The 12,196-nt window shown below is 44.0% G+C and overlaps 1 protein-coding gene across 1 annotated transcript in view; it reads right to left on the reverse strand.

Moving 5' to 3' along the window:
- The window catches only part of CDC45 (cell division cycle 45), a 548,847-nt gene extending 544,935 nt beyond the window's left edge, over positions 1-3,912 (reverse strand). The window contains exon 1 of the mRNA XM_069215317.1: positions 3,726-3,912. Within this exon, the coding sequence (XP_069071418.1) occupies positions 3,726-3,776 (51 nt within the window). The 5' untranslated portion in view covers positions 3,777-3,912. The remainder of the gene's footprint in view (positions 1-3,725) is intronic.
- Positions 3,913-12,196: the final 8,284 nt, after the last annotated feature.

The raw sequence follows: 12,196 nt of genomic DNA on the forward strand, positions 1-12,196 counted from the left end.
ACATGGTATAAGGGCTGGAATACAGAGAGAAGCGGAACGCCAGCTTAATCTCTGAATCAGTGGTGCTTATCATTGAATCAGAAGCCAGCTGTTGGGGCGATCAATGAGGGAGGTTCTGCACAGGAGTATATTGGTCCCAGAATGAACTACATCTCTGCATATACTGACTAACGGGGTCCTTTGTCATCCGCAGCGTAGCAAGAGAACAGAATAGGGTATGATAATGCGTGCCCTCACTTGAATTTAGGAAATATCCAACCTTCTCAATAAAATGCTTTTTTTTAAAAAAAAAATATTTGAGAATTAAATATTTCACTATTGGTGTATTTGTTTGATGAATGTTTATTTCTATATTTTTGTGTATTGTTTTGCAGTTAAAATAATTGAAATAGCTTATACCAGGCTCTCCGGCTTCCAGTAATAATTTGGTGTGGGTCTCCGGATTCCAATGATCCCAGAAACTGGCATCTTAACCGTTTAATGTTCCAGAGTCTGTCCCTCTCATGGGGGTCTTTCCTGCAGGGATTTGTTTGCATCCACATTGAAATCACAAATTGCAGATTATTCAGCTGGAGACCAGAGAGGGAGTTATCTCAAGGAGATTGTTTCCTCATCCCTGGAGTGAAGGCCTTAATAGGTATTTCCTCCTTTTAGGAGGATAACCAGGCGTAATAGATCAGAACAAGAGACAGCTGGAGGAAATGATTCTTGTTACTCCAGTTTGGAGGATACAAGTATGGTTATGTACTCCTAGAGATGTCTAGCAATCTCTCGGTTATGCTTCCTAGTGGGCAGGACACCCATTGGGTAACAGGAAGAAATGACATTAAGTATGCTTGACCACTGACTGTTTCACCACTGTGCATATTAATTGTTCAATGTTCACCAGTAGCACATTACACTTTGTATTCAGTTTAGCTGACTATTGGCTTCAACGTGGCATTAGACATTGCAGTTGAGACATTGCAGATGAGCTGTGTTTTTCCACATGGTAAACCAAGCTGTGTTTTTCGTATTTTCTCTCACCGAACACTAGAATGATAAGTAAGCGCATATTTTGTGTTTTTCTCAAGTGCAGCCTTGGGAAAAGACAGCCTTGAAAACTTGCTCAACTTTCAGGGCTTGTTTTCTTCCAACTCTGACCTACGGTATCCAGCATGTTTTGACTATTAGAGGGAAGGGCCTTTTAATCTATAAAAAGGTGTCCCTGGGCAGCAGCGAGGGGAACTTTCCGAGACTTCAGTCAGGAGCGGACCTCAGCTGCCTGACCTGTCCCGTACGGGTGGAAAATCTTTCTTGCAGTTGAAGAGAAGTCATCAACTTGTTGGCATGAGAAAGATGATGAGCAGTGATAGGCCCTACAGTGATGAATTTTGATTTTTATTCTTTGCTTTGAAGTTATGCTATAATATAATCACATATTTGCTGTATGCATTGCAATTGAAAATCACTTTGATATATTTTCCTTTCATTGATGTGACTATTTTTAAACGTGTGCCTCCAACCGACTAATCTCCTCTCTCAGGAACCTCGTGGTGAAGTAATAATAAATGTCTTCTTTAAACTAAGAAGTGCATTCCAGAGATTGTTCTCAGCTCGGTCATTAGTAAAAGCAAAACACAGGAGGAGAGCTACACTATGATCATGGACAAGCTTCTGGTGCTCATTGTGTGGTGTATTTCAGGCAAGGATGGTCGCTGTTGGCATTTTACAAGGAGCTAACCTCTTCATATAATAATCTTGGGCATTAGATATTCTCAAGATATGCAGATTAGCCTGGTCTGCTTGGTGCAGTTTCAGGAAACGTTGATTCCATGGGGGCAGATGTTGTCTTTGTTCTAAATTACCTATCCGAGATTGCCGAGGGAGGCAAAGCATATTACCCAATCAATTCTACTGTATAAGGGCTCCCGCTCTCTGTGCAGGTAATCTGGTAGAATCAGACCCTCAGTCTTTATGTAGGCTCTGGGCATCAGACTGACCAGGCCATCAAAACCCAAACAGACTAGGGCTTGGAAGTGAACAGGATTCTACATCTATAAGAGAATGTAAGGTGAATAAGATTTCAGTAAAACGTTTACTGTTTCAAATTAAGGTAGGCCAACACGTGTTTTACTATTCCCATCGCTTTATCAGGGCCTGTCACATATATACAATCTTATCAATGTGTGTGACCAACAAATAATTTGAGGAAAACCACCTACAAGAGGGTTGCGGATGTAAAAGTATGGGATTTGTCAGGACAATCTTTCACCCCAGATGGGGTAAAGTTTACCATCACTAGACGTACCAAGTCCAACACCCAGACAGTTCACTAATCAGCATTTTCATAGTCAATAATTGTGTGTGGTGAGATACTTGAGGAACATGAGGGTATCACAGGTCCTACGACCCAGAGGATTCAATAAATTATTGATATCAATCAAGTAACCCCATAAAGTGATCTCCGCCCCCTAAGACTTTTCTACTTGGAGGGAAAGATTATAGGATACTCTCAGAGAGGTTGATTGGTCTTCCAACTTCACTTTTAAGAATTCTTACTTTAAAACAACTGAGAGATTGCAACGTTGGAAGTAAGGTTTGAATAAGCATAATATGAGCTTTCGGTCTTGTAACAGAATTAAACATGCCCTATCTATACTGAAGGAAACTTTCGATTCTCTTAAGGGCATGAAGAGAAGGATTATCCCGCTTGGAACTATGAGATTTCCAACCCTCACCTTTTTATGACACTTAATGTTTTTATCGTGTTGATCAGGTGGAGATTAACGACGTTGTGATGAGTTATATGCCTCATTACTGGTGAGGAATGATATTACAATAAATAATTAACTAATAATTAAACAGCGTTGGAAAGAAATCATCAAGACGTCAAAGAACATCCCAGAAAAAAAGCATATAGCTTACCTACAAGCCAAGAATAAGGACTTTTGGCTGATAGGAATAACCTTTTATACTATGTTATTGCTGTTCATTGGCTATTTTAATAAATGTAATATTTCTGAAAAGTTTGGTATTTCAGTCTTAAGTAGACTGCTGTGAATACCAGCAAAGAAAGTTCAGCATATTCTTAGCAGTCGTGTCCTTAACAAAATTTGAACTTTCCTTAACAGTAGCCAGGACATTTTTCGTTTGTCGGGTAACATAAGGAGCAACTGAGAGGAACAGGGGCAGACCAGAGGCCAGCAGAGCCGAAGGGAGCCAGGCAAGAAGCAGTCTAGCTCGAACAACAGGGCCCAGGCAGAGGAATCACATCAGGAGTTTCCCCATTATTTAATTTACTTGTATTTCCGTTAGCCGGTGCCCCTTCAATACATCACTGTTCAGATAAAATGCTACTGGGAAACACGTCCCATGATATCAGACATCCTGAGGAGACGTCAAACCCAGGACTCTTTAAAACTCGGCCCCCACACCTCTGCAGCAGGCGCTCAACCCACCGATGAGTCTTTCGAGAGACACTAACATGCTACTAAATAATACACTCAGTGCCCAGCTGTCCGTTAAATCCGTTGCACCCCTCAGTTTCAAGCAGTTAGCAACTCTAGGGCTGACCGGGGTGCTCTGGGGCCCCCAGCCTGCACGACACTCAGCTGCCCCAGGAGAGCTTCCCTAAGACCCCTCTGGAAACTGCGCCTGACGCAGCTCCCGGCCCTGAGCGCACTCCTGACGAGCTACCATACCACCGGCAGCATCAGTCGCCATTTTGCCGCAGACCCCCTCACCTGGCTGACGATTACATCGTAGAAGTCCCGGCGGAAATCGGCCACGAACATCTTTCCCTGAGAGGGGCGGCGGGGGACGAGGAGAAGGAGGCGAGGGTCCGGCTCTGACAGAAAGTCGCGCGCTACCTCAGCTCGACGCACCAGACGCTCGTCAAACCTGGCGCCAAATCCTCAGACCCTGCGACGTCCCTCGGCACGCGCTGACACCCACAGCGGGGATGTCCAATGGGAAGACGGCGCTCGGTGAGGTCGGACCAATGGGCGCTCAGCGGCCTGGGAGCGGTAGGCTCTTGTTGGAAGAACGTGGGGGCGCCCGTGTTTACTTGTCAGACTGACAGTTTAGGACTCGAGGGAGGCGGAGCGGCGTTTCTCGACCAATAGGATGTCAGTTCAGAAATAAAAGACGGACGAGGATTCTGAAGATAGTGTTTTTGTTTCTTGTTCTGGACCAGCTCTCAGGGCAGCAGTGGGCGTGTCTGAGGCGGGAAGCTCAGATTTTTGTATTGTATTGTATTTAGGAAGAAGCATTTTTGCCTGAAATGTATTTGGGGAAAGTTACATATTTACAAACTCTTTTTAGGAAGGGCTGAAAAGTAGTAACATTTGAATGGGAGAAAGTGCTGCCCTAAGGGCGCAGACCAGGGCAAAAAATTAGGAATACCAGCTAAAGGTTAATGCCATAAAATTATGGGACCCACATATTAAAAAAATAAATACATAATTGCAACGTAATTACTGCCACCCAAGACAGTGGGATTTATTTATGTACACATTTTTTTAATAGCATTTACATACATTCCAACATTTTAGTAGAGAAAACCGGGAGAATGTATTTCCTCCATTGACTTCTATTGAGGCCTGGATCTGGTTACTGTTATGTATGGGATTTGCAAGTCTGCTGCTGCAGGGCCGTATATGAGATACGCAAATGTATGCTCTTTTCCCTTACCTGTCAGGAGCATGGAAAAAGTGCTATGGCGGGCAGAGAGAGCGTGATACAAGTGCTGTGCACTGGCCTGCAGGAGCAGCTTACTGACAGTGCATATACACAATACCAGACATTGTCAGCTGAAGCCCACGGAGGAATCAGGTTTTTACATGCAAGAATCAGTAGGCAGGAGGCTAGCCTTGAAATCAGTAGACTCCCGCCTGAATCGGAAGGGTTGGCATGTATGGAAGAAGGTTACTTGCAGTGCATACTCTGAGTTATAGAAGACCAGGCCCTGTCAGCTGAAGCGCACATAGGAATCAGGTTTTACATGCAAGAATCAGTAGGCAGGAGGCTAGCCTTGAAATCAGTAGACTCCCGCCTGAATCGGAATGGTTGGCATGCATGGAAGAAGGTTACTCGCAGTGCATTCTCTGAGTTATAGAAGACCAGGCCCTGTCAGCTGAAGCCCACATAGGAATCAGGTTTTTACATGCAAGAATCAAGAGGCGAGAAACCAGCCTTGAAATCAGTAGTCTCACGCCTGAATCAGGAGGGTGGGCATGTATGCACTTAGTTTTGAAGGGAGCTTCACATACGAAATAGATCATTGCACGAGAAAGAAATAACTACTCATAAATATTGAGTGACAAGTTATTAACAGATACAAGGCTCTAGAATGTATGCAATATTGAGGTACTCCTCAAGGTGAGAAATTATGCAAAACTAGTCTGCTGAACGGAGTCGGCTTGAGCTCTACCCCATGTAAGCTTCTTGATGTTTTTGCCTTATGTTTACTTTCAAGACAATTCACCGCATCTCTGTGATCATTTACAGAATTTCTTCATATATAGGGGTGCATATATTTAATAATTTCAGCACAAGAAAATACAATGTTTTGAAAAACTAACGTGTGAAATATATTTTTCCATTTGACTGCTACTGAAGCAGAGGCTATTTCAGACAGGAAACAGCTAAAAAGAAGCCATATTTGGATTATAACATCAAGAGTCTCCCGCCTGAATAATGTATGTTTGCATGTGTGGTGGTAGCAGATTTGTGACCTCAGACCAGTTGTGATCAATCCCAGTTTGTGGTTTCATGAAAAGGTTGTTCTGCTAGTGATGGTGCTTGGGAGCGAGCTTCCTGTGTTTTGGTCACCCAGCTGGCACATTTTCATTTTCATTAAATTCCTTGTATACCTACAAAGCTGAGAGAGGGGGAGTAGTGTAATGTTTCATTTTGCACAGATATTACCATACACTTTGTCCACATTGACCCTTTGTTACCCACTTCCCACATAGGACCAAAAAACATAGATAACGCCCTTCCAACTACAGGCATTCATGCTAACATTTTAGAAGCGGAAAGTAGGAGATTAAAAAAAAAATAAGGACACTGTATTTCCTCTATTGACTTCTATTGAAACAGAGCTAATTTCAGGCAGGAGACAGCCAAATAAATACATTTTTTGCTTACAAAATCAAGAGTTTCCTGCCTGAATTAAGTCTATTGGCATGTATGTACTTGTTATATGGAGTAACTTGCTGCCCATGTAGGCAAGAACTTCAACGCCCCACTTAGTGGAAGTAAGCACTATACAAATGGTGCAATATAATAGAATATAATACATGATAATGAGCTGTTCTAAGTCCATGATTCTTTCTTTGAATTCTAGGGCTTGTAGTGCAAGTTTTATAATAAATTAAATGGGAGTAGAAGTCCCAGAAATCACAAAAAAAACCTGGATTGGAGCACCTTTTTCCACATCGACCTGAGAAACTTGGCAGGGTTGATATACATAGTGCTGCATAAACTACGACTGGTGTAGCTCTACAAGGTTTACTTTCCCACCCACGGGTGACGCAAGTGAACCTGGTTCAATGCACCAACGCTGAATGTAGAAGACAGGTTATTATAGCCTAGCAGAACCTCACCCAATATATTGTTGAAGTGGAATCCTTGCTTTTGGGGTTCCTATCAATCCCTAAGCTGTGATCTGGGGCACCGTGGTACTGGAAACAAACCTATTTTGCTCTTTACAGTATCACACACACAAATGGCACTAAGAAGAATAGACACTTTTTACTAAAATCATTTACTGCAACTGGATGAACCTGTTTCTCAACACATTTAAAATAACCACACAGAATATCATAAAAATAGCATATGAGCGTATTGTGAACAATGAAAATAAAATGATTTTTTTTTACATAATCATAATGTTATTCTAAACCTATCACCCTTAAACCTATGTCTATGCACTACCCTAGGAGAGCATGTAAAATAGAACTTGCAATGCAGACTTTCTTCAGGAGACACAATACACAGCATACCTTGTTGACAACAAAAACTGTGGTTATCAGAGAGGAGTGAAGGCAGTGTTCCCTGTGAAAGGAAAACAAACACTGCAGTAGTGTTCTTTCTCCTCGACTCAGCTCATTATCCGCATCAGATGCGATGTAGCATCTTCTTGGTGCACTGCAGCAGTTAAGACCATCTCTCGCAGTATCTTGCGCAATAATCTGGGTGAAAGACTTCTCCCGCCAAGTGATCAAGTGGCAGTCCTTTTATGCTATTGCTTTTCAAGGATTGGAATTTCTAACATAAGTTCAGGAATTTCTGACAGATTATTTGCATCAAGGTTTGTTCCCCAGACACAGCCTGATGACTGTGTAAGGAAAATGTGGACATCAATTCAGACTTCACTGTTTTGACTATTCGTCTGTATTTGCTCTTATTTGACCTTGACATTGTGATAATAAGACCGTTGTCCCAGACTGATGTGGCATCAGATGTTTTATCTATGTCACTATTTGAATGACTTGACACCTTCACAGTTCTTGGAAGAATAAGTTCAGGCAACATCTGCAGCAATTCAAAAACATTCAAAATGATGGTTGTGGTGTGTTATCACCACACCCTGTTAAATTCCCACCAGGAAAAAGGTGCTCCCTCCCATGGCCAACCATCAAAAAAGCCCAAAAATGAGACATTACGTTACAAAGGAATGAGGAGCACTATTGTCAATATTTTATAGAAAATTCATTCAATAGAGAAACATAAATAAGGGTTAGTGATCCATGTGAACTCCAAATTTAGAGATTCAATCAATAACCATGAATACCACGGAGTAGATGGAGACCACAACGTCACCTTTTGGTAATGTCACATTCGAGAGGACACTTACATGGTATGCTGGGCATGATAAAAGGTGTACCCTGTGCATGTTACCATTAAGTTGAAGGAACTCGTTTTCCAGTCTGACGCGTGAGTCACCACGGACTTTGATGTGCAAGTTAAATAGGGTTGGAGCTAGAATAGGTCACTGAGAGATCCCTTGTATTAAGGCAATCGATTTGAGATGCATGATTCAATTTGTAGCCACTATGGCCTGTCTGCTAGGTGTGACTTGAACAATTTGAGAACCACTGCACCCAGGCCCATCCAATTTGTGAGATTAGTTCGAAGGGCACAATGATTTTCTGTAACAAAGGCTGCAATAGGTAAAGTAAGATCAAAAGGCAAGAGTTGCTTGAATCCAAGGCGCAACATGCATTGTCTACAACCTGGATCAGTGTTATTTCACTGCTGCATCCTCAATTAAAACCTGAATGGTGTTCGTCTAAGAGATCCTTGACTTGGATGTGTTGGATACGTTGTGTTGTGTAGGAAGCTGGCTCTTTATATACTATATCAAAATGAGATATATTGTGCACACAGTCCAGGGGTTCCCCCAGAGGGTTAACGGGCGCTAATGTAGATAATACTAATGCTCTCTTTTGTGGTAGTGTGGTCACGCCGTTAGGCTTATCAGAGGGTAGTGTAAAGCATTTGTTGTACACACAGACAATAGAAGCAGCACACACTCAATGACTGAACTCCAGACCAATGGTTTTTATATAGCAAAAATATATTTTCTTAATTTATTTTTAGAACCACAAGATTCAAGTTGCAGGTAAGTACCTTAAAAGATTCTTATTTCACACAGGTATCAACAGTACTTTGATTGAAATCAATAAGTAATACAGTTTTTGAAATATTGACAAAAATCTGTTTTAAAAATGGACACTGCAATTTTCAGAAATAGCTCCTGGGGGAAGAAAAGTTAGATTGTTTTACGGGTAAGTACAACACTTACAGTTTCAGTCTCCAGGTTTTTAGGAAGTCCACCGGTTGGGGTTCAAGATTACCCCGAACACCCACCACCAGCAACACGGGGCCGGCCGGATGCAGAGGTCAAAGATGAGCAATTTTAACATGGGCTACCACAAGTAGGCACCAAACACACACCCTCAGCGGCACAGGGGCGGTCGGGTGCAGGGTGCAAACAGAACTTCGGGTTTTCAATGCTGGTCTATGAGGGGGCCCCGGGGGTCACTCAGAGGCTGCAGGCGAAGTCCAGGAGGTCGTCTCAGGCAGATCACAGGCTGGTGAGGGAGGAGGGCCACCTGCTGAACGCTGCTGCCCTAGAGGTCAGGTTCTCCAAGGCCTGGGGGCTGCGGGTGGAGTGGGTCTTTGGCCATCAGTTATCTTCATCCAGAGCTTACAGGGTCAGGAGGGTCCTCAGGATTCCCTCTGCAGGAATCGTCGTGGAGGGGTGGAGAGGTCAACCCAGAGTGGGCACTTGCTCGCAATTGCCTGGAGACCCTCTCTAGCTGAGTGGATCACCTGGAAAAGGGCCATGGGCGTCGGGTGCAGAGTGGTCAGGACTCACGCTTCCGTAGTGAGGTGGGAGTTCTTGATAGTTGGTTTTTCTTAGACAGGGCCACTGTCCTCAGGAGTGCTTGGTCCTTTTGGGTGCAGGGCAGTCCTCTGGAGCTGGGCAGAGGTCGCTGGTCCCACTGGACACGTTGCTGTTCTTTTGCAGGTTCTTTGAAGCAGGAGACAGGCCGGTAGGGCTGGGGCCACAGCAGTAGTCGTATTCTTTCTTCTCTGCTGTGGGTTTCGGCTAAGCAGTCCTTCTTCTTGTTGGTCGCCAGGAATCTGGTGAGCTGGGTCCAGGGAGGCCCTTAAATCGTAGATTTATGGGCATTTTAGGGATCAGAGGGCAGTAGCCAATGGCTACTGTCCTTGAGGGTGGCTCCACCCTCCTTGTGCCCACTCCCTTTGGGGAGGGGGGCACAAATCTAATCCTATTGGTCCCTGTCCTCCAAACCAAGATGGAGGATTCTGCAGAGAGGGGGTCACCTCGGCTCTGGACACCTTAGGGGTAGTCCTGGCTGGGGTGGTCACTCCTCCCTATTTTCCCTAATTTTCCCATCGGACTTTCTGCCAAAATTGGGGTTTTGTCCGGGGGGCGGGCAGCTCCACTAGCTGGAGTGCCCTGGGGCACTGTAATCTAAGGCTTGAGCCTGTGAGGCTCACCGCCAGGTGTTACAGTTCCTGTTGGGGGGAGGTGTGAAGCACTTCCACCCAGGACAGGCTTTGTTTCTGACCACAGAGTGCACAAAGGTACTCACCCCATGTGGTCAGAAACTTGTCTGAAAGTTGCAGGCTGGCACAGACCGGTCAGCCCTACACTAGCAGTTTAGCTAACATACAGGGGCATATCTAAGATGCCATCTGTGCACATTTTTAAATAAATCACACTGGAATCAGTGTGGGTTTATTGGGCTGAGAAGTTAGATCCAAAACTTCCCAGTTTTCAGTGAAGCCATTAAGGAGTTGTGGAGTTCGTAATGACAAACTCCCAGACCATATACTCAGTATGGCTACACTGCACTTCCAATGTCCAAGAATGGACTTGGACACTGTAGGGGTCATATTGCTCATGCAGCAATGCCCTCACCTGTGGTATAGTGCACCCTGCGTTAGGGCTGTAAGACCTGCTAGAGGGGTGACTTACCTATGCCACAGGCAGTGGTTTGTGGGCATGGCACCCTAAGAGGGGTGCCATGTCGACTTTTTCTTTTTTCCCCACCAGCACACACAAGCTGCAAGGCAGTGTACATGTGCTTGGTGAGGGGTCCCCTAGGGTGGCATAATACATGCTGCAGCCCCTAGGGACCTTCTTTGGCCACACTGCCCTTGGTACCAGGGGTACCTTTTACAAGGGACTTAACTGTGTGACAGGGTTGTGCCAATTGTGGAAACAAAAGTACAGATTTTGGGCAAGAACACTGGTGCTGGGGCCTGGTTGTAGGATCCCAGCACACTTTCAAAGTTGGCATCAACACTAGGCAAAAAGTGGGGTGGTAACCATGCCAACAGTGGGACTTTCTTACACCTTGTGTCACAGTTTTTGACAACTTTTCCAGGAAACACATGATTGTCTACACAGTGAAAGTTGTGAAGATCTCTTATTACTGCAGGAGGTGTTTTAATATGTTTAAGCTACCATTAAGTTCTCACATGATCACTGGACTTTTAAACCTCCAGCACCAATCAAGATGGATAATTTTTACTGGATCAGAATTCACTCTCCAGAATAATACTAAAGTGCTTAGTTCATATTAATGTGTGTCACTTGTCCATTTTACATGTGTTACTGCTCAATCCTGTCACCGTATCTGTGGATCAATGGCCTTTCTGCAAAAAACATTGAATGACATGAAGTCACATGCTCTGCCCACGCCTTGCTGCAACTCTTAAAAGAACTAGACTTAGCACACCATCTACCAGTAATCAGAAATTAGCTCATTCTGCCATTACACTGACAAGAAGCCTTCTGTGCTTCTCTGGATGAGAGCCTAATTTTGCTGGTGCATGGATGTTTAACCCAGAATGCTGGTGACACTTTGCAAGTGACTTAATAAGCCTGCTGTCGTCTTTTAGGTCCAACAAGGCTGTGATGATACCTTTATCATCGAAATGACAATTGTCACTGCATACTGATCTAATATACTGAATAAGGATCTTGAGGAAGGTTGGTGCTTCTTTCAAAACAGGCATAGTGTCATAGGCTTGATCAATCTATGATCAAATGAGGTTTTGTTTCCTAAGTTTAAATCACATCACAGGAAATTACATTGCATGAGATTTAACTGACCATGTCTTGTGAGGTCACAGAAAATCACCTCACATGACATATGACATACATCAAGTCACAGAAAGAGACCACATGGCCTTTCATATAGAGGATGACATTGTGTACCAAACAGCACCTATATAACATCTATTTCACATATGTAGAACCTGAATTCCAAGCAAGGATATAAACAAAAGAGGACTTGAGTGCTTGGGCTCAGTCCTGCACAATACAAATGACTGCTGAGTGTTTTATGGCTGTTTCATAGTGTGGAGCATTGCCTAGCCTAGTCTGGTTGCATACTACTTTACTCTGGCCACAAGGCCAGGGTCAGTGCTTCAGCCACATTCCTGTTGCTTTCATTAAAGCTATTAGAGACATTCCATCTCAGCAGAAGGTGTCACTGCAGCACAGCAACGCAGCTCTCCTGCAAATCCACAACAACCTACCCCGTTGACTCCTCTCAACGCTGGGTCCCACCCAACATCAACACACTATCCCCCCCAGGTGTCCCTGACACAGTACATGGCACAGCAGTGTGAAGAGAGACAGCCTGTCAGCCTGCATTAACTT

The sequence above is a fragment of the Pleurodeles waltl genome, chromosome 11, assembly GCF_031143425.1.
Source record: "Pleurodeles waltl isolate 20211129_DDA chromosome 11, aPleWal1.hap1.20221129, whole genome shotgun sequence".
In the NCBI taxonomy this organism is placed as follows: Eukaryota; Metazoa; Chordata; class Amphibia; order Caudata; family Salamandridae; genus Pleurodeles; species Pleurodeles waltl.